Genomic DNA, 27,124 nt, shown 5'->3' on the forward strand with positions numbered 1-27,124 from the left:
CAACACTTGAGAAACACGTGTAATTGACATCTCAAATACAAAATATGCTGGCAACATAAATCGGTTCCGCATCAGCGCATTGGCATATCTTCCAAGTCTTGCTGTCATATGATAATTACAACCCACATTGAAACTCCATGAGTAGCTGCATATTAATATTGTACCCATCCGTTACATGATAAGTTAAAACTGTGTGCTAGTCAGACAGGTATTTGGGTTTAAGTCCATTTTGCCACCAAATTTTGACTGGTCACATATAATCAACATTGCAGTGCTCGGCTAAAACGAAGTGAATTCATTCTTAGTAACATAATATTCTCATGAAATACAAAGTGTACCAGAAATATCTCTGGTAACTACTATATCTCATAATGTGTTTTATTATGCATAAAACATTGATGTTTCAGGTATTTTCCATTACTATAAAAATTACTGTATTTATTATTATAAACAAAATGTTATCAAAAATACTAGTAGTCTTCTTCTTCTTCTTCTTATTATTATTATTATTATTTTCAAATTTGAAAGATATACTTCCTTTGTAGAACTACTACTTGATATTCTGTTCACAACTAATGCCATTACTTTTAAGTACACAACTGGATGAAATATGTAAATATTTCAAAATAATATGCCTTACTGACTGACACATACAAGCAAAAAATGTGATCAGACATGTATAGGACTATTCGATGATTGTGAAATAAGTGAACGAATTTAAAATTGATTTTTAATCACAGTATGATATAATTCAAGTGATAACAGAGAGCATAAAATTAATTAGCTGGTTTTCTAGGATATATTTTTTCATTCTTATTAGTGATGAATTTAGTATGCATTTTATTCCATCAGAGCAGCAAGTGCGTAGGGTGAGCATATTTACTTCAATAATAATATTCTTATATGACACATTGGAATAAAATGTACAATGCAAAAAAGAACCCAACAAAATTGTTTTACATTTTGTTGAGGACATTCTCACATTGTAGTACCCTTTAATAATTTCTGTTGTGTTTACTCACTTGCTGTATTACTGATCAGCTAATACATAAAGGAATTCCAAGAGAAAGAACTTACGTGTTTTCTTACTGTTTGCACACAAAAATTGGAAGAAAATTATAATAATGGAGATTATAAATGCTTTATAACATTGTTTGAAGAACAGTAAATTGTTTTTTGCAATTATTACTTGAGTACCTCTTCTATATACTTTATATCATGATTGTGAAAGTTACACAAGGTAACTTGGTGTTCGCACATATTAAAGAAAAATGTTAAACTTCCTTTCATTGTTGTGAGAAGAATGGCATTTCTTTTTTTCTAACAGATAACTGAACAATTCATATATAGAGTTGACCATTTCCCTTATTAAAATGGCTATAAGATCCAGTAACTTATAAGTACACACTGTGACAAATTCCTGTGCTACAGACATTTTCCAGCACTCTGACTGTCTCAATTCAAAAATAGTTCTTTATTACCCTTAACCCTGTACACTTCTTCTTGTGAACACTCATGAATTTATATTGCCATCACTGACCTTCGCCTATCACACATTTTCTTCTAATAAAGATGTGTTTATGCCTGCCTATTTTGATCAATTCCGTTCAACTACTGTCCCAGTATTCACTGTCTTAGGCAAACCTGTTTCATTCTTTCAAATTAGTTACTTCCAACAAAATATTGCTATAATCATTTAACTGTAACTTAAACCGAGAATCCATCATTGTTCAATGCCTCTTCTATATGTACTCAATTCTATAACCAGTATATGATTAACTAACCTTTTAAAATTGAATAGGGAAAGAATTAGGGCCTTGTCAGTATGTGATGGTGTTTTTTTAAAGATATGAATGAACTGCAGTGGCTTTAAAGCATGTGCAAATATGTTTATTGAATGTTTATAGGCATGGTAACAATTATTTCTGTTTTTTTTTGTTTTTTTACCGATAGGCCTTTTACAAATTTTATAGAAATGGAAACTACAACACACTGACTCATCATCAGAAAAGAACATCACATAAAATACAAATGTCTGTTAAGCACATGATGCACAACCAAAAATACCATGGGTGTTCTGAAAGACATCCAGACCTACAAAAAGACAGGCTGTTTGAAATACATCTTCAGATGATACACTGTTTCACTTTATAGTGTTGTACTTAATTCTTCTGAATAACTTAAATAAATTCTCAGGCAAAATTAGGGTGCCAATTACATATGGGTCTTAATTGACATTGACACTAAACATTGTTTGACAAGTTCTAAGCTTTGATCTGATAATGACAGTATACAAACCGACATTATAAGCAAAGGCATATTAAGCTACCTATATGGTGTCATTCACAAGATATTCACAATGATCATGGGCATATGAACACACAGGAAATTTATTTCCTATACTAATATGTAGCAGTTTGTCCCATAATGTCATAGACAATATTTCTTAGTCACTCATTTATTCTGTTTTGTGGTTTGAGTTGATGTTTTTGTATCAACGGGAAACTACACTGTCAAGAACAATGTATCAGAATCATTTGATCAATCTGCTTTCGAGAAGATGCATTGCCATCTTTGCTACCTTATGTTTCCTCATTTTTTTATTGTGTAAAATAAATAATGACAAATTGTTTAGCAATATTGGTCGTCTCACTAACTAAAAGAAGTGTATAAATGTTAAATCCATTCCCATGCTTAACAGAACAGAAAATAAATATTTATTTCTCAACATATTAGTTTCTCAGACACATCACTAAAACAACAAATATGGTCTGTGATGGATTTGAGACTGGTTGAACGATCTACCAAGGTATGGTATTGAGCAATGATTAGCTGCGGCCTTGGGTTGATGTTGCTTTGTGCCAGTGGCTAAAAACAGACTACACAGTCCTTCAATCAGTCTCATGATGTAGAGTTTTCACATGTAAATAGTTTCAAATGACATTCGTTACAGTTTAGCAGTTCAGTTGCAAAATTCAAATAACTTATTTATGCATATACTAGACATTTGTATCCTCTCTCTCATGATGATTTATTCATTGTGTTGCAGTTTCTAAAATGCATAATTTTGTGTGAACTTCATGACAGAGTTTTAGTTTTTTAAATTGTGCACATGCAGGTATGGTCTGCTTGAGTGTATTATGGTGCAGCAGTTTTAAGGTACTGAGTCTGATCCAAAGTATTGCTAACTGTAATAACTTATGAAGGGGTTCCAGTTCACAGCATGTATCCTTCTAAGGGGAAGGTAAATTGCTTAGGTCTCAGGTTAGAGAGGATGAGCAGGACTGGCTTGTTTAAACTGTGGTGGTTGGGGACTGGATATGGCCCCTTACGGTTTGCTGACATCCTTCGATTTTCTTCACACTTCTATTATTTAAAGGTCATTGCTTGGGTATCAGTTTTCTAAGCCAATACAATGCAATTCACAAAAAGACTCCTTTGAACATCAGATTACATTGCACTGTTAAGCACAAAACATTTGGAGATTACTGACGCATCCATGGTACCTGAGTGTGTAGTCTGAATCGCTGGTCTGAATCTCCCTAGTATCAACCTTTTTTTACCATCATTTAAATTCCTTACTTATTAGCAACTCTCAATGTTGATTAACAAAAAAATGTTCATAATTTTTAATAAAAAACAATGTATTTTTCTTAATTACTGGTTGTTGCAAATAAATTATGAGTAAAATTTGATACAGACATGCAAAATGCCTTTTTATTAAGTAAACAAAGTTATCCTCAAAAATAATACTGCTCAATCTATAGAATAAGAAGTATTTTATTTTCTACTTGATGTTTTGGACTTTTTACCAAGTTTTAATTTACTGTGAACTCTAACATCTCTGTGTGAATATAGTACTTAAAAACAAAATGGTTCTGTTTTTATTGAAAAATTATGATTCAGAAAAAAACATTTCCATTTGCTACCAGCAAGATTTGAACCAGCAGCTTTACAGTTACATTCCTGTTATACTACTCATTGGCCACTGGTAAACTACTTAATAAACCAAAAATGTTTTGTACTTAAGAGAGTGCTCAGAAATCTAAACTTCAAATTTTTTTTTTTAGAATAATGAAATGTCGTGTGACGAGGGCCTCCCGTCGGGTAGACTGTTCGCCAGGTGCAAGTCTTTCGATTTGACGCCACTTCGGTGACTTGCGCGTCGATGGGGATGAAATGATGATGATTAGGACAACACAACACCCAGTCCCAAGAGCTTCTTTTCAAACTGATGTATTCCATCTCACAATCAGACCAGTATTCAGTATGTAGCTCCATAACACTGTCAACACATTTTCCCACCATGCTAACTGCTTTTTTCTTTTCAGTGTAGCATTTAATCTATTGGAAATGGTATCAGAAAAAGTGGTTCAAATGGCTCTGAGTACTATGGGACTTAACATCTGAGGTCATCATTCCCTAGAACTTAAAACTACTTAAACCTAACTAACCTAAGGGCATCACACACATCCATGCCCAACGCAGGATTCGAATCTGCGACTATAGAGGTCGCGCAGTGCCGGACTGAAGTGCCTAGAACAGCTCGGCCACAGCGGCCAGCTAAATGGTATCAGAAATTTTCTTTCTGTATCTACATCCATGCTGACACATTTCTGTACAGAAAATACAAACAATTGACAATTGAGAATGATGGGTGTGAGCTGGGAGTCAGACTCTTGCAAAGGATGTTATTCTGATTTACTGGTAATATATGAGGCTACAATGTTAAAACAAGACAAAAATGGTCTTGCCTTGCAGCTGATATAGAGCTCTCAACAGAAGCCTTAGGCAGGACTAGTTGGATTATGTGATTCAGGTTTTAAGTGAATTAGATATATCTGATTGGCATACTATGTCAGTATATAATAAAGTGTATTCTTTTCAGTCCAAGTGAATGCTGTTCCCAGGAGATAATGATTTATTAATGCTTTGCTTACAGTTAACCACTTTTTTTATGTTTCCAACTTAACAAGAATTTTTTGTAAATCTTGTAATTTAAATAGTGCTGGAGATGGTGTAAATGGTAGTTGATTTTTTGATTTAACAAATAAAAACTAAACATGTTTTTATGGCAGTATACGCAAACGGTCAGTGATTATGTGGCAAAGTGACATACCTTCAAAACCTGAAGTCTGTTACCTACACATTTCCTAGCACTTAAGGTTTCTCTTTTCATATGTCTACAATTAGAAAATAAAATTGGAGCCATGTACGAAAAACTAGGCCTCAGGAACGAAAATTAAGTATCTTATTTAAAATATATTTCTTAAAATTTTCTTTTCTAGGAGAAAAGTCACTTTGGAAATACTCTCTTCATTATTGTCTAATAATGCACTAGGAAACTGATGCTTGGGCACTGACCACCAAATACTGTAAGTAGAAAGAAAATTGAAGGAGGCAGACCATTCCATAACACCCAATTGTCAGCTGCACAAGGATCGGGGGAGAGGTGTTGCTAGTGTTCTTCCAAGATGTGCTGCGCATTACCAGTACCCCAGAACACTTTTGGTTAGAACAGCTGTTGCCCTACTACTCAGCACTGGGTCAGAGAGTCACATGGGAGGAATCGTGGAATTCTGGGATACTTCAGGTTAGAACTGATACTGTCACACTACTCGGCACTGGATCAGAGTCTGGTGACGCCGGACAAGCGCTACTCAGCAGCATGCGGTGCCGGGCGTGGCGCTGTGTGCTGGCTGGCTGTGGTCGGTGCACAGGTGGTCCGCAGAGCCTTACCGACACCAACCAGCGAGTAGAGGAAGCGCAGGCCCACGGTACGCGGGTGCCTCCAGAGGGTGCCTCCGGGGCCAGGCCGCCCCCATGGCGGCTCCAGCAGCAGCTGTCCACAACACCCACCGCAAGTCTTACCTCCGTGATCTGTCAAATGTCCTCTAACTCTAGCAGCAGTCTGCTGTTGGAATACGGCTTAGCCACTCAGAAATTCAATACAGTAACACTGACAAGGGAACCTCCCCATCGCACCCCCCTCAGATTTACTTATAAGTTGGCACAGTGGATAGGCCTTGAAAAACTAAACACGGATCACTCGAGAAAACAGGAAGAAGTTGTGTGGAACTATGAAAAAAATAAGCAAAATATACAAACTGAGTAGTCCATGAGGAAGATACGCAACATCAAGGAGAATGTAAGCTTGGGGGCGCCGTGGTCCCGTGGTTAGCGTGAGCAGCTGTGGAAGGAGAGATCCTTGGTTCAAGTCTTCCCTCGAGTGAAAAGTTTAATTTCTTTATTTTCGCAAAGTTATGATCTGTCCGTTCGTTCATTGACGTCTCTGTTCACTGTAATAAGTTTAGTGTCTGTGTTTTGCGACCACACCACAAAACCGTGCGATTAGCAGACGAAAGGACGTGCCTCTCCAATGGGAACAGAGAACTTTTTGGACCGAGCGAGATGGCGCAGTGGTTAGACACTGAACTCGCATTCGGGAGGACGATGGTTCAATCCCGCATCCGGCCATCCTGATTTAGGTTTTCCGTGATTTTCCTAAATCGTTCCAGGCAAATGCCGGGATGGTTCCTTTCAATGGGCACAGCCGACTTCCTTCCCCCTCCTTCCCTAATCCGATGAGACCAATGACCTCGCAGTTTGGTCTCTTCCCCCAAACAACCCAACCCGACCCAGAAAACATTTGATCGCAAGGTCATAGGTCAACCGATTACTCCACAGGAAAACACGTCCAATATATTCTATACGACACTGGTGACGGCATGTGCATCACATGACAGGAATATGTTGTCGCTCCACCTAACGTGTACACTTGGCAAATGGGTAAAAGGATTCTTCTGCCTTGCCCGATTTAGGTTTTCTTGTGGATGTGATAATCACTCCCAAAAAAGTGATGAAAACATAAGAGTTTGTCACATAAACTGCAACAAATGAAAGCAACAGTTTGACAGTCGCGCAGTTTTCCCTGTGCTCTGTCAAAACATGTGTTTTTAATGTTTTCAAATTTTTCCGTGTGTAGACCGTCAAATCATGCATATGTCCAAGCAAATCTGAACATGTCCTGGAATTTTGGAGAGCGAAGTTGATTATGTGTGAGTGCCTGAACTTTGATAATTGACACACGATCACGTAAACAATACTGCTCTGTGTACCTGTGCAGCTTCGCAAAATAATTGTCTGAAAATAAAAAACATTAAGCATTTCACTCGAGGGAAGACTTGAACCAAGGACTTCTCTGTCCGCAGCTGCTCACGCTAACCACGGGACCACGGCGCTTTTGAGCTCACATTATCCTTGATGTTGCCTATCTTACGCATGGACTACTCAGTTTGTATATTTCGCTTATTTTTTTCATAGTTCCACACAACTTCTTCCTGTTTTCTCGATTGATCTGTGTTCAGTTTTTCAAGGCCTATCCACTGTGCCAATTTATAACTGCATCTGAGGGGGGTGCGATGGGGAGGTCCCCTTGTGAGAGCTGTGTGTAACACACTGATGGACAGTCATAGAGTAAATACCTTAAGTTTCCACAGATATCGCAGTGTCGAACAACTTACATATGGTATATGGTGATTCATCATTGTGTGCTAACCTGCCAACACGAGATACCTTGGTGGAAATAGACGGGAAATGTAATGCACGGGCACTGACCAATAAATCGTGTAAACAGAAAGAAACCCGAAGGGGGCGGAGAAGTCCATAATTCCCTCCTGTAAGGATTGCAGAGAAATGTCATTGTGTGAGGGTACCCCAACGCCTGGCCTGGAGACAGTGGTAGAAAGCATTTCCACCAAACAACATCCAGGCGCCAGGTACGCCATACCATCCCAAGCCACCAAGTTCTTTGCATCCCTGCATGATATCACGTGAATTACACATTATTTTCAAGTAATGTGAGAGCAGAGGAGATCAGTGTCATATACTTCCCTTGTTATGTGTCTGATTAGTGGAAAACCAAAAGCCAGACAGCAGGAAAAGCTGTCACTCGTCTCACCTGTATTGTTGATATTTATTTACTGTACACTGTTAAAGGAAATAGAAATACATTTTTCTAGATGTACGAAATGTTGTGAGATACTAAATCAGCTCGTCTATTGTCATCTACTGAACTACACTACTGACCATTAAAATTTCTACACCAAGAAGAAATGCAGATGATAAACAGGTATTCATTGGACAAGTATATTGTACTAGAACTGACATTTTCACGCAATTTGGGTGCATAGATCCTGAGAAATCAGTACCCTGAACAACCACCTCTGGCCGTAACAACGGCCTTGATACGCCTGGGCATTGAGTCAAACAGAGTTTGGATGGCGTGTACAGGTACAGCTGCCCATGCAGCTTCAACACGATACCACAGTTCATCAAGAGTAGTGACTGGCGTATTGTGACGAGCCAGTTGCTCAGGTACCATTGCCAGACGTTTCCAATTGGTGAGAGATCTCGAGAATGTGCTGGCCAGGGCAACAGTCGAACATTTTCTGTATCCAGAAAGGCCAGTACAGCATCTGCAACATGCTGTCATGCATTATCCTGCTGAAATGTAGGGTTTCGCAGGGATCGAATGAAGGGTAGAGCCACGGGTCGTAACACATCTGAAATGTAACGTCCACTGTTCAATGTGCCGTCAATGCGAGCAAGAGGTGACCGAGACGTGTAACCAATGGCACCCCATACCATCACGTCGGGTGATACGCCAGTGTGGCGATGACGAATACACGCTTCCAATGTGCGTTCACTGCGATGTCACCAAACACGGATGCGACCATCATGATGCTGTAAACAGAACCTGGATTCATCCGAAAAAATGACGTTTTGCCATTCGTGCATTTGTCGTGGAGTACACCATCGCAGGCGCTCCTGTCTGTGATGCGGCGTGAAGAGTAACTGCAGCCACGGCCTCTGAGCTGATAGTCCATGCTGCTGCAAACGTCGTCGGACTGTTCATGCAGATTGTTGTTGTCTTGCAAACGTCCCCATCTGTTGACTCAGGAATCGAGACGTGGCTGCACAATCCGTTACAGCCATGCGGATACCATGCGTGTCATCTCGACTGCTAGTGATACGAGGCCGACTGGATCCAGCACGGCGTTCCGTACTACCCTCCTGAACCCAGCGGTTCCATATTGTGCTAACAGTCATTGGATCTCGACCAACGCGAGCAGCAATGTCGCGATACGATAAACCGCAATCGCAATAGGCTACAACCCGACCTTTATCAGTCGGAAACGTGATGTTACGCATTTCTCCTGCTTACACGAGGCATCAAAACAACGTTTCACCAGGCAACGCCGGTCAACTGCTGTTTGTGTATGAGAAATCGGTTGTAAACTTTCCTCATGTCAGCACGTTGTAGATGTCGCCACCGGCGCCAACCTTGTGTGAATGCTCTGAAAAGCTAATCATTCGCATGTCATAGCATCTTCTTCCTGTCGTTTAAATTTCGCGTCTGTAGCACGTCATCTTCTTGGTGTGGCAAGTTTAATGGGCAGTAGTGTAACTCAGTTCGTCTGTTGTCATCTACTGAACTATAAAGTTTTATTTTCCAAGCTATTTTTGCAATTCAAAGCGCTACATTTAATGTCGGTATCAGTAGCACCACCTGTCGCACATCGTAACGTGGTCAGTGGACTGCAGATGTGGATGTAGATGTGTAGCATTGTTCGCTAGGAAGTATTGAGGAATAGCTTCAGCCACCTATTCGGTAAGAGTTGTGTTTTTTCGTGTACATTGTGTGAGTTTTGTGCTTTAAGTGTATTTGCCATGTGTAGATAACTCTAAAGCATGAGTGTACAGTGTGGTGTTATGTTTGTGTTGTATGATGATGTGTTACGCATTGTATGGCATTACTAGTGAAGAGTATAATAAAATGGAGTCACAAGATTTTTTTAATATATAGGAGGAGTTATGCTGGGGAAATATACTAGAAAAAAAGGTCACAAATATATCAGTGAATATCTCTGAAGAACTGATTTTATATAAACTGACATGAATAGCCAAACAAATTTTGAATGACGAAAGTAAACAGTCCAAGCAATAAATACGTACTATTTCTTTTTACAAAGATACAGGTAAAGTCTGCCATTAGTACTAAATTCTACGCAAACCAAAATTTATTAATAACATTTTGGCTGCAGTGTATGATCGATGTAATATTAGAGAATCGCTATATACACTCCTGGAAATTGAATAAGAACACCGTGAATTCATTGTCCCAGGAAGGGGAAACTTTATTGACACATTCCTGGGGTCAGATACATCACATGATCACACTGACAGAACCACAGGCACATAGACACAGGCAACAGAGCATGCACAATGTCGGCACTAGTACAGTGTATATCCACCTTTCGCAGCAATGCAGGCTGCTATTCTCCCATGGAGACGATCGTAGAGATGCTGGATGTAGTCCTGTGGAACGGCTTGCCATGCCATTTCCACCTGGCGCCTCAGTTGGACCAGCGTTCGTGCTGGACGTGCAGACCGCGTGAGACGACGCTTCATCCAGTCCCAAACATGCTCAATGGGGGACAGATCCGGAGATCTTGCTGGCCGGGGTAGTTGACTTACACCTTCTAGAGCACGTTGGGTGGCACGGGATACATGCGGACGTGCATTGTCCTGTTGGAACAGCAAGTTCCCTTGCCGGTCTAGGAATGGTAGAACGATGGGTTCGATGACGTTTTCGATGTACCGTGCACTATTCAGTGTCCCCTCGACGATCACCAGTGGTGTACGGCCAGTGCAGGAGATCGCTCCCCACACCATGATGCCGAGTGTTGGCCCTGTGTGCCTCGGTCGTATGCAGTCCTGATTGTGGCGCTCACCTGCACGGCGCCAAACACGCATACGACCATCATTGGCACCAAGACAGAAGCGACTCTCATCGCTGAAGACGACACGTCTCCATTCGTCCCTCCATTCACGCCTGTCGCGACACCACTGGAGGCGGGCTGCACGATGTTGGGGCGTAAGCGGAAGACGGCCTAACGGTGTGCGGGACCGTAGCCCAGCTTCATGGAGACGGTTGCGAATGGTCCTCGCCGATACCCCAGGAGCAACAGTGTCCCTAATTTGCTGGGAAGTGGCGGTGCGGTCCCCTACGGCACTGCGTAGGATCCTACGGTCTTGGCGTGCACCTTCCGCCGACCACTGGCGACAACATCGATGTACTGTGGAGACCTCACGCCCCACGTGTTGAGCAATTCGGCGGTACGTCCACCCGGCCTCCCGCATGCCCACTATACGCCCTCGCTCAAAGTCCGTCAACTGCACATACGGTTCACGTCCACGCTGTCGCGGCATGCTACCAGTGTTAAAGGCTGCGATGGAGCTCCGTATGCCACGGCAAACTGGCTGACACTGACGGCGGCGGTGCACAAATGCTGCGCAGCTAGCGCCATTCGACGGCCAACACCGCGGTTCCTGGTGTGTCCGCTGTGCCGTGCTTGTGATCATTGCTTGTACAGCCCTCTCGCAGTGTCCGGAGCAAGTATGGTGGGTCTGACACACCGGTGTCAATGTGTTCTTTTTTCCATTTCCAGGAGTGTATTTGCATAGCCAAGACAAAAAATAGTATTTCTAACAATAACAAGTTTTCTACTCTCGTCAGGGTAATTCTGTGAGAGCTGCAGGAGAACTTGGAATAACGGGAGAAGAGAATAGGCCACAAATATTACTATGAAGAAAGTTAACAGAAACAATCTCTAAATAGTGAGACATCGAACCAGTGTGGTGCAAATACGATGAGGCTTTGCATCCAGTGCCAGTACATTTACCCACTTATTGCTGCCACACTGCACAGGGACCTTACGGCGAATTAGTACCTAACACCACTGGTGTCTCCTCCAAGCTACACAGCAAGATGATCAGCATAGCCGCATGAACACTACCAACGAACGCTCACTGCCTACGAAAAGCTCCCCTGGCAAGACAAGCGCCAGTACACAATGATGATCGGCAACTGGAGCACATGGGTATGTTGAAATTGACATCAGGCTCTGTACATAAAGTTTTGCACGTATTGGCCACATGATGATGCCACCATCGAACTTCAGCAGCGAACAGTACAGTAACCTACCCACTGTGCCATGTGTAAACTTACCCAGCCCCGCCTTTTTCTGCGTCCAAGAGAAGATATTCATTTTTTTCAAATTCTTCAGCAATTTGAAAAAGTTTTCACCCAGGCATTTAGGCGTACTATAGTTTTGCTACTTGCTGTCCAGTTCAGTGTTTCCGCAGCATAAACGTATCAATTCCCGCTATAATGACTACATACACTGAAGCGCCACAGAAACTGGTATAGGCATGTGTATTCATATACAGAGATATGTAAACAGGCAGAATACGGCGCTGCGGTCGGCAACTCATATATAGTACAAGCGTCTGGCGCAGTTGTTAGATCGGTTACTGCTGCTGTAATGGCAGGTTATCAAGATTTAAGTGCGTTTGGGTTGAATGGGGTGTTAAAATCGGCGCACGGGCGATGGCACACAGGATGTCCGAGGTAGCGATGGAGTGAGAATTTTCCGGTACGACTATTTCAAGAGTGTATTGTGAATATCAGGAATCTGGTAAAACATAAATCTCCGACACCGCTGCGGACGGAAAAAGATCCTGCAAGAACTGGACCAACGACGACAGACGAGAATCTTCAACGTGACACAAGTCCAATCCTTCCGCAAATTGTTGCAGATTTAAACGTTGGGCCATCAACAAGAGTCAGCGTGCGAATCATTCGACGAAGTAGCATCAATATGGCCTGTCGGAGCCAAAAGCCCACTCGTGTACCCTTGATGACTGCACGACACAAAGCTTTACATCTCGCTTGCCGTGAACACCGACGTTGGACTCTTGAAGACTGCAAACATGTTGCCTGATCGGACGAGTCTCGTTTCAGATTGTATAGAGGGGATGGACATCTACGGGTATGGAGGCAACCTCATGAATCGGTGAACCCTCCATGTCAGCAGGGAACTGTTCAAGGTTGTGGTGGCCCTGTAATTGTGGGGGGCGTTTGCAGTTGGAGTGATATGGGACCCCTGATACGTCTAGATACAACTCTGACAGGTGACACGTACGTAAGCATCCTGCCTGATCACCTGCATCCCTTCGATTGAACATTCCAACGAACTTGGACGATTCCAGCACGACAATGCGACGCCCCACACGTCCAGTAATACTACGGAGAGGCTCCAGGAACACTCTTGTGAGTTTACATACTTCCGATGACCATCAAATTCCCGAGACATGAACGTTATTGAATGTGTCTGGGATACCTTGCAACGTGCTGTTCAGAAGAGATCTTCACCTCCTCTTAGGGATTTATGGACAGCACTGCAGAATTCATGGTGTCACTTCCCTCCAGCACTAGTTCAGACATTAGTCCAGCCCATGCCACATCGTGTTGCGCCACTTCTGCGTGCTCACGGGGGACCAAAACGATATTAGGCAGGTGTAGCAGTTTCTTTGGCTCTTCAGTGTATCTTCTTGATAAGGTTGGCCAGTCTAGATATTGTTTACTTTCCCAAATTTCCTGTCACTGCCCATTGCTTTCCTCTTCCTGAAATACTCTAGAAACTCTCCCCCACCTTGTACTGTGCAGCCAGCTACGGGGGTGACTGAACTTTGTGGACTGTAGCTATTCTGTAATCAATGGAATACATCACAACGCTCTCAACCCGTTACGTGTCATTTCGATTCCTCTTCATCCTTTGGGTGCCTCGCTTGTTGTGTGGGGCCGTGTAGTTTCACCCATTATTTAATCCCACTTCCAAATATTTCATTTATTCGATCTATGGTTTTTCGCTGCAGTGATTGAACGCTAGGGAAGCAAGATTGCAGCCCTGTGTTTCACACTTTTTAATTCAAGGACTTCTTCCTGGGTATCAATTCTTATTGTTCCCATGTGGTACTTGTACATATTTAGTACCTATCCTCCCCAACAATTAGCGCCAATTCTTGTGAGACTTTCAAACTTCTTGCACCGTGTACGCTGTCTAATGCTTTTTATGGATCTACGAATCCTGTAAACGCTTCTTGATGTTTCTTTAGCCTTGCCACTATTATCAACAGGAACGTTAGAGCTGCCTGTTTGATGGCTATCTTCTTCTCTTTCTTCTTCTTCTTCTTCTCCAGCTCCTCTTCCGCCTTGATCTTCTTCTTCACCGTTTCCCTGAGCACGTTGGAGCCCGTTCTGGCTTCACTGAAGGAATCCATCTTCCATTGCTATTCGTTTATAAATGATTACTTGTTGAAGTAATCCGCCATCCCTCATTCTGCTGATATTTTGTTCTCATTTTATACACCCTCTCCGCTATTTTTTCTTTAGTGCAATGTGTATTAAGTTCCTCTCTATGACACCACTGTTTTTCATTTGATGTATGGTGGTACATCCTGTAACTCTCTTCATACATTTTCTTTCACAGAGAGATGTGTTCTTCTTTTGTCGTTCTTAGTTAATGCCCAAGATGCTGTCCCACATGTTAGAACTAGCTTAGCGCCGACTGCTTTGTTCGCGTTTGCGAACTATTACAACACTATAATTTTATGAACATATATTAGGAGTACTGAAAAATTAATATATAAAAGATCCATTTCTTTTTCTACGCAATTCTGACAAAGTCGATTTGTCATGATGACAGTTAAATAGCTTTTTCGATGTAGGTCATAAATTGCAACAGTTTCTAGACTTTTCACACCAATTAAGGCCGTGTAAGTATGGTGTTTTCGAAGTGCACTTCTGACCAAAAACGATCTGGTAGCCGGAGTAGAAGGTTTTTGTTAAGTCTGCCTTTTGAGTTTTTCGGGTGATATTTCCATAGAAACTTTTATCCCCCAACACATATTTATTTGTAACCGAGAATTCAAGTACCAGTTTTCATAGATTTAACTGTAAAAATGTTTTAATGTAACGAAATATTTTCATAGAATTTTCGTCCTCTATTGTACCCCTTCATGGGTTCAAAAATACAAATTTTCATAAATTTATCTTTAAAAATGCTTTCATAATGAAATATTTTCATTAAACTTTTCATCCTCTATATCCAAAAATGCTGAAACACATATTTTTTCTATTTGTAACAGACAAAACCAAATGCCAATTTTCGTAGTTCTAGCTTCGAAAGTGCCTTAATACAGACACATTTTCAAAAAACTGTTCGTCCCTTATTTCTCCCATTTAGTCGTGGATGTTCGAAAAATACCTTCTTAAACGATACCTACAGTATAAGATGAACATCCTCTCCAAATTTCAAGTTCCTATCGTTAGCGGTTTTGGCTGGGGTATGCTGAGTTAGTCAGGATATTTCTTTACATGCACAGAAAAAAATGAGATAGCCATTACTTTGTAAAATTTTATCCTTGCGTTCTTTCTAGTCCCGCGAACCAGTCACGTGACTGTGGCAAGTATCATTTGAAACTTACAATTGGTTAATTTCTCAGCGATGTTGTTTTCATGTTCCTGTACAAAGTTGCAGTCTAACAGCTGAAAATGCGACACTTTTCTTTCTGATTTTTCATCTGGTACTAGACCGGAGCGAACTGGAAATTTTCCTTTGAAAACTGCTACTTAAGTTTTCTTTTTACTGAGATTTGAGGTGATAGTTCTTACCTATGTGATTGAGGTGATGTATTGCAACCTGAAGATCATGTCCTGTCTTCGTATTTATTTGCTCATCGAGAAACAGCAGCATATCTTGTGTGTGTGTGTGTGTGTGTGTGTGTGTGTGTGTGTGTGTGTGTGTGTGTCCTGGTATCAATTTGTCGTGCTGCCTAACTTTCAGTTTCCACTGTCTAACTCTTTCGTCTCTGCGTAAGGAATATAGTGTGTGGATGGCTGCATCCTTGTCGCACTCCTGTGTTGATCTCTATTGCTCCTGTCTTCTCTCTCCCTGTTTTTATTATAACTTGTGTGTACCGATAAAACTCTTCATTTATCGTATTCAGCATCTCGATAACACCCGTTTTTCCACGGTGCTTCCGTTCACTCTATCGAAACCCTTCGAGTAACCAATGCTATGACGTGACTCTCCAAGTTGTATTGTCGTCGTTTTTCAATTAATTGCCGTACGATAGTAGCACTCTCATCACACGATGGTGCCCTCGCCTTCCCCAGATCTAAGTGACCTCTGTCCATCAGACTGGCCCCCAGTTTTGCTTCGCGCTCTCCTTCCCGGACGCCCTCCGCGACTTCTCCAGCACGTTTCTCCAGAACTCACCAGCTGAGTCTCCAGTTGTTTCTGCCTCCGCTCCTCCTCCGCCTGCAATCTCCGCCTCTCGGCTACCATGTTGTCTGGAACAAAACAAAACAAAACAAGAGTGTTGTGCGGCGCTCAGTCGGTTAGGTTGTTTGCTGATATGCTACCTGGACCATTCCAGTTTCAATGGAACTGATGTGAGCCGGCCGGTGTGGCCGTGCGGTTCTAGGCGCGTCAGTCTGGAACCGCGTGACCGCTACGGTCGCAGGTTCGAATCCTGCCTCGGGTATGGATGTGTGTGATGTCCTTAGGTTAGTTAGGTTTAAGTAGTTCTAAGTTCTAGGGGACTGATGACCACAGATGTTGAGTCTCATAGTGCTCAGAGCCATTTGAACCATTTTTTTGAACTGATGTGGAACGAGTAGAGGGACTGGGGCATGGTATCACAATTTACATTCTTTAATTTTCTAAGAGGTAGTGTTAGCAGGTTCGTTTTAGGTCATTCCTTAAAGCATGTGCTCAAAAGTATCCAGTCACATATTAATGACCTTTATGACAGCTTCAACTGTGCTGGGAAAACTATCAATCAGGTGTCTGAATGTCTGGGGCGAAGTCTGTGTTCTAACTCAACCCAAAGGTGTTCCATTGGTTTCAGGTCGCGGCTCTGGGCGCTCCAGTCCACTTCAGGAACCTTGTTACCCACAAACCCATCCATCACGGATGCTGCCTTTTGCCAGGGTGCATTGTGATGTTGATACGAACCATCATCGTCTCCTAAGTGTTCCTCTACCGTATGCAGTGCACAGTGCTGTAAGGTGTATCCGTATGGTTCCGCATTTAGCGTTTTCTTAAAAGGGAACGACAGGTTTACGGACGGAAATATTGCTCAAATTCAGGTTTTTTTCCCTCCGTACTGGAATGTAGCAGACAAATGCGGTTTGCTGAAATGAATAAAGCATGTACTTAAGTTTTTATTGGTGTTTTGAAATTGAAAAATATTAATGTCTTCGCTGTGTAACTGGGATTTTCCCGAGGCAGCATTGAAACGAGGTAGATCGACAGTTTGTCGCTGTAACTCCGATTGTGGTTATCTGAAACACGAAATTAACATACACCCTGACCCTTACAGATGCAGCTTTAGTCGATCGTAGTAATTTCCAATTAAAAGAAACGTTTTTGGCGAAATTATAGATATTTGGAAAAACTGGCCAAGTTTTGGACCCTTCTTTCTCGACCGAAAAAATTGGCTACAACGAACGGAAGGGAATTCAAATTGCTTCAAGGATGACAAAAATCATTAAAATCTAATGAAAATTGCAGCTGGCGCTACGACAACCAAGCCGCAAAACACGGTTTTTGGAAAGACGCGTTTAAATTTGGCAAGTGTTTATCATGTTGACTACGTTATTTGTTCTACTCCCGAGTGAATACAAAACTTTGACTGTTTTATCATTACGGTCTACTTTTGGACTCAGCTGCTATAGTGATAAAGTTTCCTCCATAGGGCTAGCATTTGGGTTTATGAATTTTGTAGTATAACTCTCCTACGTTGTTTACCTGGCCTGTGTTCGCATTGCACATCAACTAGAACAACACCTATCACGTAGGTTGGCGTATTATACCACCAGTTTCTGAGGTTAGCACTTGGTTTTTAACACATTATAAACAAAGAAAATTTAGGTTGTGTCAGATGACGATTACTTTGGCTTTGGGAAAGGCAAAGGCACCAGAGAAGCAGTTCTCACGTTGCGGTTGACAATAGCAGCAAGACTAAACGAAAATCAAGACACGTTCATACGATTTGTCGACCTGGAAAAATCATTCGACAGCATTAGAGAGTGCAAGATAGTTGAAATTCCGAGGAAAATAGTGTTAAGCTACAGGGAGAGCCAAAAGGGAACAATAAGAATGGAAGACTAAGAACGGAGGGCTCGGATTAAAAAAGGGTTAAGACAGGGATGTAATCTTTCGCCCCTGCTGTTCAATCTATACATCGAAGAAGCAATGACGGAAATAAAAGAAAGGTTCAGGAGTGGAATTAAAATTCAAGATGAAAGGATATCAACGATGCGATTCGCTAATGACATTGGTATCCTGATTGAAAGTGAGGAACAATTACATGATCTGCTGAACTGAATGAACTGTTTCATAAGAACAGGATGTGGATTGAGAGTAAATGGAAGAAAGACGAAAGTAGTGAGAAGTAGGAGAAATGAGAACAGCGGAAAACTTAGCATCAGGATTATGGTCTGGAAGCAGATGAAGTTAAGGAATTCAGCTACCTAAGCAGCAAAATAACCAATGACGAACGGACCAAGGAGGGCATCAAAAGCAGACTAGCAATGGCAAATAGGGCATTATTGGCCAAGGAAAGACTACTAGTATCAAACATAGGTCTTAATATGAGGAAGATATTTCTGAGAACGTACATTTGGAGCGCAGCGTTTTGTAGCAATGTCACATGGACTGTGGGAAAACCGGAACAGAAGAGAATCGATGTATTTGACATGTGAAATAAGTTCCCTTTACTTTACGTCTATGTTCACAAACTTTTTGTTAACAGATTACCGGTTTCGGTCTATAATGACCATCATCAGATCTGGAGCGAAACATGGAAAAACATAAATACACTCGCAGATTGTCTACAGCTTAAAAATAATACAAAGGCCATAATGAAAAGTACTACTGACAATATACGCATGTGTGCGCTTTAAGTATGAAGAGGTATACCTGTTTCATAAAAATAAAGTCCTAATGTACTGCAGCCATGGTGGCATCGTCAAATGTTAAATGCAGAATCAGCACAAGCATCGTCAAATATATATAAATAACATCATATGCACGAATCATGTTGTCAGTAGCACTAGTGTTCAAAAAAAGTGGCCACAAAATGTTTGTATTGTAAGTTCACCAGATGTCGCTAATGTTGGCATACACTATTTTTCAATAATTAATTGAACAGCGAAACTAAAGGGGGATACAATAGCTGAAGTCTGTAATGAGCTTATAACGTATAAAAGGAATTACAGAAATAAAAAACAATAAAAAGATCATGACAAGATTGTTAAAAAGGGGAAGAGTTAAGAAACAGTAGTTAACAGATGCTCTATTGCCAATATTCTAGATAATGACATAAATATTAAACACCTTTGATAGTGCACCGGGTAATATTAAACAACCATAAAACACATAAAACACAAGACAGGTTTCAGATAGATTATATAATGGTAAGACAGAGATTTAGGAACCAGGTTTTAAATTGTAAGACTTTCCAGGGGCAGATGTGGACTCTGACCACAATCTATTGGTTATGATCTGTAGATTAAAACTGAAGAAACTGCAAAAAGGTGGGAATTTAAGGAGATGGGACCTGGATAAACTGAAAGAACCAGAGGTTGTACAGAGTTTCAGGGAGAGCATAAGGGAACAATTGACAGGAATGGGGGAAAGAAATACAGTAGAAGAAGAATGGGTAGCTTTGAGGGATGAAGTAGTGAAGGCAGCAGAGGATCCAAGTAGGTAAAAAGACGAGGGCTGGTAGAAATCCTTGGGTAACAGAAGAAATATTGAATTTAATTGATGAAAGGAGAAAATATAAAAATGCAGTAAATGAAGCAGGCAAAAAGGAATACAAAATTCTCAAAAATGAGATCGACAGGAAGTGCAAAATAGCTAAGCAAGGATGGGTAGAGAACAAATGTAAGGATGTAGAGGCTTATCTCACTAGGGGTAAGATAGATACTGCCTACAGGAAAATTAAAGTGACCTTTGGAGATAAGAGAACCACTTGTATGAACATCAAGAGCTCAGATGGAAACCAAGTTCTAAGCAAAGAAGGGAAAGCAGAAAGGTGGAAGGAGTATATAGAGGGTCTATACAAGGGCAATGTACTTGAGGACAATATTATGGAAATGGAAGAGGATGTAGATGAAGATGAAATGGGAGATACGATACTGCGTGAAGAGTTCGACAGAGCACTGAAACACCTAAGTCGAAACAAGGCCCCCGGAGTAGACAACGTTCCATTGGAACTACTGACGGCCTTGGGAGAGCCAGTCCTGACAAAACTCTACCATCTGGTGAGCAAGATGTATGAAACAGGCGGAATACCCTCAGACTTCAACAAGAATATAATAATTCCAGTCCCAAAGAATGCAGGTGCGGACAGATGTTAAAATTACCGAACTATCAGTTTAATAAGTCACAGCTGCAAAATACTAACGCGAATTCTTTACAGACGAATGGAAAAACTAGTAGAAGCCGACCTCGGGGAAGATCAGTTTGGATTCCGTAGAAATGTTGGAACACGTGAGGCAATACTGACCCTACGACCTCTCTTAGAAGCTAGATTAAGGAAGGGCAAACCTACGTTTCTAGCACTTGTAGACTTAGAGAAAGCTTTTGACAATGTTGACTGGAATACTCTCTTTCAAATTCTGAAGGTAGCAGGGGTAAAATACAGGGAGAGAAAGGCTATTTACAATTTGTACAGAAACCAGATGGCAGTTGTAAGAGTCGAGGGGCATGAAAGGGAAGGAGTGAGACAGGGTTGTAGCCTCTCCCCGATGTTATTCAATCTGTATATTGAGCAAGCAGTGAAGGAAACAAAAGAAAACTTCGGAGTAGGTATTAAAATCCATGGAGAAGAAATAAAAACTTTGAGGTTCGCCGATGACATCGTAATTCTGTTAGAGACAGCAAAGGACTTGGAAGAGCAGTTGAACGGAATGGACAGCGTCATGAAAGGAGGGTATAAGATGAACATCAACAAAAGCAAAACGAGGATAACGGAATGTAGTCGAATTAAGTCGGGTGATGCTGAGGGAATTAGATTAGGAAATGAGACACTTAAAGTAGTAAAGGAGTTTTGCTATTTGGGGAGCAAAATAACTGATGATGGTCGAAGTAGAGAGGATATAAAATGTAGACTGGTAATGGCAAGGAAAGCGTTTCTCAAGAAGAGAAATTTGTTAACATCGAGTATTGATTTAAGTGTCAGTAAGTCGTTTCTGAAAGAATTTGTGTGGAGTGTAGCCATGTATGGAAGTGAAACATGGACGAGAACTTGTTTGGACAAGAAGAGAATAGAAGCTTTCGAAATGTGGTGCTACAGAAGAATGCTGAAGATTAGATGGGTAGATCACATAACTAATGAGGAAGTGTTGAATAGGATTGGGAAGAAGAGAAGTTTGTGGCGAAACTTGACCAGAAGAAGGGATCGGTTGGTAGGACATGTTCTGAGGCATCAAGGGATCACCAATTTAGTATTGGAGGGCAGCGTGGAGGGTAAAAATCGTAGAGATGAATACACTAAGCAGATTCAGACGGATGTAGGTTGCAGTAGGTACTGGGAGATGAAGAAGCTTGCACAGGATAGAGTAGAATGGAGAGCTGCATAAAACCAGTCTCAGGACTGAAGACCACAACAACAACAACAAAAGAAATCGCTAAAGGAGCCACAATGAAAGAAACCACAGTGCTGCACATAATCAGCGCCCTCTGTTATCGCTAACGCCAGAGTTCCGCACAGGCGGGAAGTGGTTGGAGGAACGTGACCGCCAGAGGTTCCCTCGTACCCTGTGGTACTCCTTTGCAAGAAAAGATTGACAGAATTCCGTAAGAGTGGATGACCCACATTATCTGGTTAATGCAGTCTATGAAATGAAGAGAGAAGGAACAAGAACATACTATAGTCATGCGTAAAACGTACCAAAACGAAGTAAATATGTGAGGCACTCAATACTAGGTGAAATTATCAACACACTACATAAAACAGAGGCGTGCAGTGATCAGAGTAAAATATTGTAAAATAAATCAAAGTAGGAATTGGGCACAAAGTCACTCTGCCAGTTAAGCAGTTTATTTGGTTCTTTATTTTTTGCTTTATAAATTTCAAGCTCCTCTAATAAATTACAAGCACGGCCTTTCTCCACTCTGACAAGGGAACCTCCCCATCGCACCCCTCTCAGATTTAGCCATAAGTTGGCACAGTGGATACGCATTGAAAAACTAAACACAGATCAATCGAGAAAACAGGAAGAAGTTGTGTGGAACTATGAAAAAAATAAGCAAAATATACAAACTGAGTAGTCCATCCGCAAGATAGACAACATCAACGAAAGTGTGAGCTCAGGAGCGCCGTGGTCCCGTGGTTATTGTGAGCAGCTGCGGAACGCAAGGTCCTTGGTTCAAGTCTTCCCTTCGGTGAAAAGTTTGATTTTTTATTTTCAGACAATTATTTTGCGAAGCTGCACAGGTACACAGAGCAGCATTGTTTACGTGATCATGTGTCAATTATCAAACATAATCAATTTCGCTCTCCAAAATTCCAGGACATGTACAGATTTGCTTGGACATATGCAGGATTTGACGGTCTACACACGGAAAATTTTGAAAACGTAAAAAAACATATTTTTTGTCAGAGCACAGGGAAAACTGTGCGACTGTGAAACTGTTGCATTCATTTGTTGCAGTTTATGTGACAAATTCTTATGTTTTCTTCACTTTTTTGGGAGTGATTATCACATTCACAAGAAAACCTAAATCGGGCAAGGTAGAAGAATCTTTTTACCCATTCGCCAAGTGTACAAGTTAGGTGGGTCGACAACATATTCCTGTCTTGTGACGCACATGCCGTCACCAGTGTCGTATAGAATATATCCGACGTGTTTTCCTGTGGAGGAATCGGTTGACCTATGACCTTGCGATGAAATATTTTCGGTTCCCATTGGAGAGGCACGTCATTTCGTCTACTAATCGCACGGGTTTGCGGTGCGGTTGCAAAACACAGGCACTAAACTTATTACAGTGAACAGAGACGTCAATGAACGAACGGACAGATCATAACTTTGCGACAATAAAGAAAGTAAACATTTTTCTCGAGTAAAGAGTTGAACCAAGGACCTCTCGTTCCGTAGCTGCTCACGCTAACCACGGGACCACGGCGCTCCTGAGCTGACACTGTCCTTGATGTTGCCTATCTTGCGCATGGACTACTCAGTTTGTATATTTTGCTTATTTTTTCATAGTCCCACACAACGTCTTCCTGTTTTCTCGACTGATGAGTTTTTCAAGTCCTATGCACTGTGCCAACTTATAACTAAATCTGAGGGGGGTGCGATGGGGTGGTTCCCTTGTGAGAAGAATACGCGTACAGTTCTCAATGCTCCCTATGGAATGACCAGCATTTGACATGTGGTGCTACAGAACGACGTTGAAAATTAGGTGGACTGATAAGGTAAGGAATGGATAGGTTATGTATAGAATCGGAGAGGAAAGGAATATGCGGAAAACACATAAGGAGATGGGACTGGATGATAGGACATCTGTTAAGACATGAGGGAAAGGCTTCCATGGTAGTGGAGGCAGCTGTAGCTGTGAAAACTGTAGAGGGAGAGAAAGACAGAGATTGGAATACACCCAGCAGGTAATTGTGGATGTAGGTTGGAAGTGCTACTCTGAGATGAAGAGGTTGGCACAGGAGAGGAATTCGTGGGGGGTGCATTGAACCAGTTAGAATACCGATAACTGGAAACAGAAAAAGTTGAAATTTATTTTTAAATTCAAAAATACCAACTTCACCTGTGCGAATAGACATCGTCCCTCCCTTGCTGCCTCCCTCCTGCTCCCCCTCCCCCCCCTCACCACCGACTCCCCCCTCCCCCATAAGATTTGCAATATGACACCTTGCAAGTGCGCCGGTGAGACTGCTGTTGTGCGCCCCAAGTCCCACATCACGGTCACGATCCAGATACTGATACACATCTATGCAGACCATCACACAGGAATTCCAAACTGCATCACGATCCAAAATGGTTCAACTGGCTCTCAGCACTATGGGACTTAACATCTTGACTTTCGGAAAGCGTTTGACTCGGTGTCCCACTGCAGACTCCTCACTAAGGTACGAGCATATGGGATTGGTTCGCAAATATGTGAGTGGCTCGAAGACTTCTTAAGTAATAGAACCCAGTACGTTGTTCTCGATGGTGAGTGTTCATCGGAGGTGAGGGTATCATCTGGAGTGCCCCAGGGAAGTGTGGTAGGTCCGCTGTTGTTTTCTATCTACATAAATGATCTTTTGGATAGGGTGGATAGCAATGCGCGGCTGTTTGCTGATGATGCTGTGGTGTGCGGGAAGGTGTCGTCGTTGAGTGACTGAAGGAGGATACAAGATGACTTGGACAGGATTTGTGATTTATGTAAAGAATGGCAGCTAACTCTAAATATAGATAAATGTAAATTAATGCAGATGAATAGGAAAAAGAATCCTGTAATGTTTGAATACTCCATTAGTAGTGTAGCGCTTGACACAGTCACGTCGATTAAATATTTGAGCGTAACATTGCAGAGAGCGATATGAAGTGGGACAAGGATGTAATGGCAGTTGTGGGGAAGACGGATGGTCGTCTTCGGTTCATTGGTAGAATTTTGGGAAGATGTGGTTCATCTGTAAAGGAGACCGGTTATAAAACACTAACACGACCTATTGTTGAGTACTGCTCGAGCGTTTGGGATCGCTATCAGGTCGGATTGAGGGAGGACATAGAAGCAATTCAGACGCGGGGTGCTAGATTTGTTACTGGTAGGTTTGATCATCACGCGAGTATTACGGAAATGCTTCAGGAACTCGGGTGGGAGTCTCTGGAGGAAAGGAGGCGTTCTTTTCGTGAATCGCTACTGAGTAAATTTAGAGAACCAGCATTTGAGGCCGACTGCAGTACAATTTTACTGCCGCCAAGTTATATTTCGCGGAAAGACCACAAAGATAACAGAGATTAGGGCTCGTACAGAGGCATATAGGCAGTCATTTTTCCCTCGTTCTGTTTGGGAGGGGAATAGGGAGAGAAGATGCTATTTGCGGTACGAGGTACCCTCCGCCACGCAGCGTATGGTGGATTGCGGAGTATACTGGGTGCTACAAAAAGGTACGGCCAAGCTTTCAGGAAACATTCCTCACACACAAAGAAAGAAAATATGTTGTTTGGACATGTGTCCGGAAACGCTTACTTTCCATGTTAGAGCTCATTTTATTACTTCTCTTCAAATCACATTAATCATGGAATGGAAACACACAGCAACAGAACGTACCAGCGTGACTTCAAACACTTTGTTACAGGAAATGTTCAAAATGTCCTCCGTTAGCGAGGATACATGCATCGACCCTCCGTTGCACGGAATCCCTGATGCGCTGATGCAGCCCCGGAGAAAGGCGTATTGTATCACAGCCGTCCACAATACGAGCACGAAGAGTCTCTACATTTGGTACCGGGGTTGCGTAGACAAGAGCTTTCAAATGCCCCCATAAATGAAAGTCAAGAGTGTTGAGGACAGGAGAGCGTGGAGGTCACGGAATTGGTCCGTCTCTACCACTCCATCGGTCACCAAATCTGTTGTTGAGAAGCGTACGAACTCTTCGACTGAAATGTGCAGGAGCTCCATCGTGCATGAAGCACATGTTGTGTCGTACTTGTAAAGGCACATGTTCTAGCAGCACAGGTAGATAACGTGCTCCATTGAGCGTAGGTGGAAGAACATGGGGTCCAATCAAGACATCGCCAACGATGCCTGCCCAAACGTTCATAGAAAATCTGTGTCGATGAGGTGATTGCACAATTGCGTGCGGATTCTCGTCAGCCCACACATGTCAATTGTGAAAATGTACAATTTGATCACGTTGGAATGAAGCCTCATCCGTAAAGAGAACATTTGCACTGAAATGAGGATTGACACATTGTCGGATGAACCGTTCGCAGAAGTGTACCCGTGGAGGCCAATCAGCAGCTGATAGTGCCTGCACACGCTGTACACGGTACGGAAACAACTGGTTCTCCCGTAGCACTCTCCATACAGTGACGTGGTCAACGTTACCTTGTACAGCAGCAACTTCTCTGACGCTGACATTAGGGTTATCGTCAACTGCACGAAGAATTGCCTCGTCCATTGCAGGTGTCCTCGTCGTTCTAGGTCTTCCCCAGTCGCGAGTCATAGGCTGGAATGCTCCGTGCTCCCTAAGACGCCGATCAATTGCTTCGAACGTCTTCCTGTCGGGACACCTCCGTTCTGGAAATCTGTCTCGATTCAAATGTACCGCGCCACGGCTATTGGCTCGTGCTAATCCATACATCAAATGGGCATCTGCCAACTCCGCATTTGTAAACATCGCACTGACTGCAAAACCACGTTCGTGATGAACACTAACCTGTTGATGCTACGTACTGATGTGCTTTATGCTAGTACTGTAGAGCAATGAGTCGCATGTCAACACAAGCACCGACGTCAACTTTACCTTCCTTCAGTTGGGCCAACTGGCGGTGGATCGAGGAAGTGCAGTACGTACTGACGAAACTAAAATGAGCTGTAACATGGAAATTAAGCGCTTCCGGACACATGTCCACATAACATCTTTTCTTTCTTTGTGTGTGAGGAATGTTTCCTGAAAGTTTGGCCGTAGCTTTCTGTAACACCCTGTATATGTAGATGTAGATGAAGATGAGGTCATCAGTCCCGTAGAGGTAGAAATACTTAAAGCTAACTAACCTAAGAACATCACACACATGCATGCCCGAGGTAGAATTCGAACCTGCGACCGTAGCATCAGCGCGGTTTCGGACTGGAGCGGCCAGAACGGCTCGGCCACAGCGGCCGGCAGAGTGCGGACTCACCGAGCTGCTGCTTGTAGGCCCGCTGCTGGTCCCCGGGCTGGCGGTACCTGAGCAGGTTGTCGACGCAGCGGCGGCCCGTCTCGTGCGGCTGGAAGTGGATGAGCGGGTCCCTGCGCAGGCAGCCGCTGGGCGACGGGGACGGCGAGGCTCGAGGTGGCCCGTCCACTGGCGGGGCGGTAGGCCGCTGGCCCTGCGAACCAGCCGGGTTGGTAACTCACTGTGCTGTAGACACTGGGAGCCTCGTCTACCCCACTGGTGCCCTGAGGGACACCGTGGAGAAATACCACTTCTGAC

The 27,124-nt window shown here is 42.5% G+C and overlaps 1 protein-coding gene across 1 annotated transcript in view; it reads right to left on the minus strand.

The window, feature by feature from the left end:
* The window catches only part of LOC124719088, a 327,538-nt gene that overhangs the window by 35,045 nt on the left and 265,369 nt on the right, over positions 1-27,124 (minus strand). The window contains exons 4-5 of the mRNA XM_047244777.1: positions 26,831-27,020; positions 16,188-16,261 (exon numbers count right to left, since the gene is read on the minus strand). Coding sequence (XP_047100733.1) covers positions 16,188-16,261; positions 26,831-27,020 — 264 coding nt within the window. The remainder of the gene's footprint in view (positions 1-16,187; positions 16,262-26,830; positions 27,021-27,124) is intronic.

This window comes from Schistocerca piceifrons, chromosome 10, assembly GCF_021461385.2.
Source record: "Schistocerca piceifrons isolate TAMUIC-IGC-003096 chromosome 10, iqSchPice1.1, whole genome shotgun sequence".
NCBI lineage: Eukaryota > Metazoa > Arthropoda > Insecta > Orthoptera > Acrididae > Schistocerca > Schistocerca piceifrons.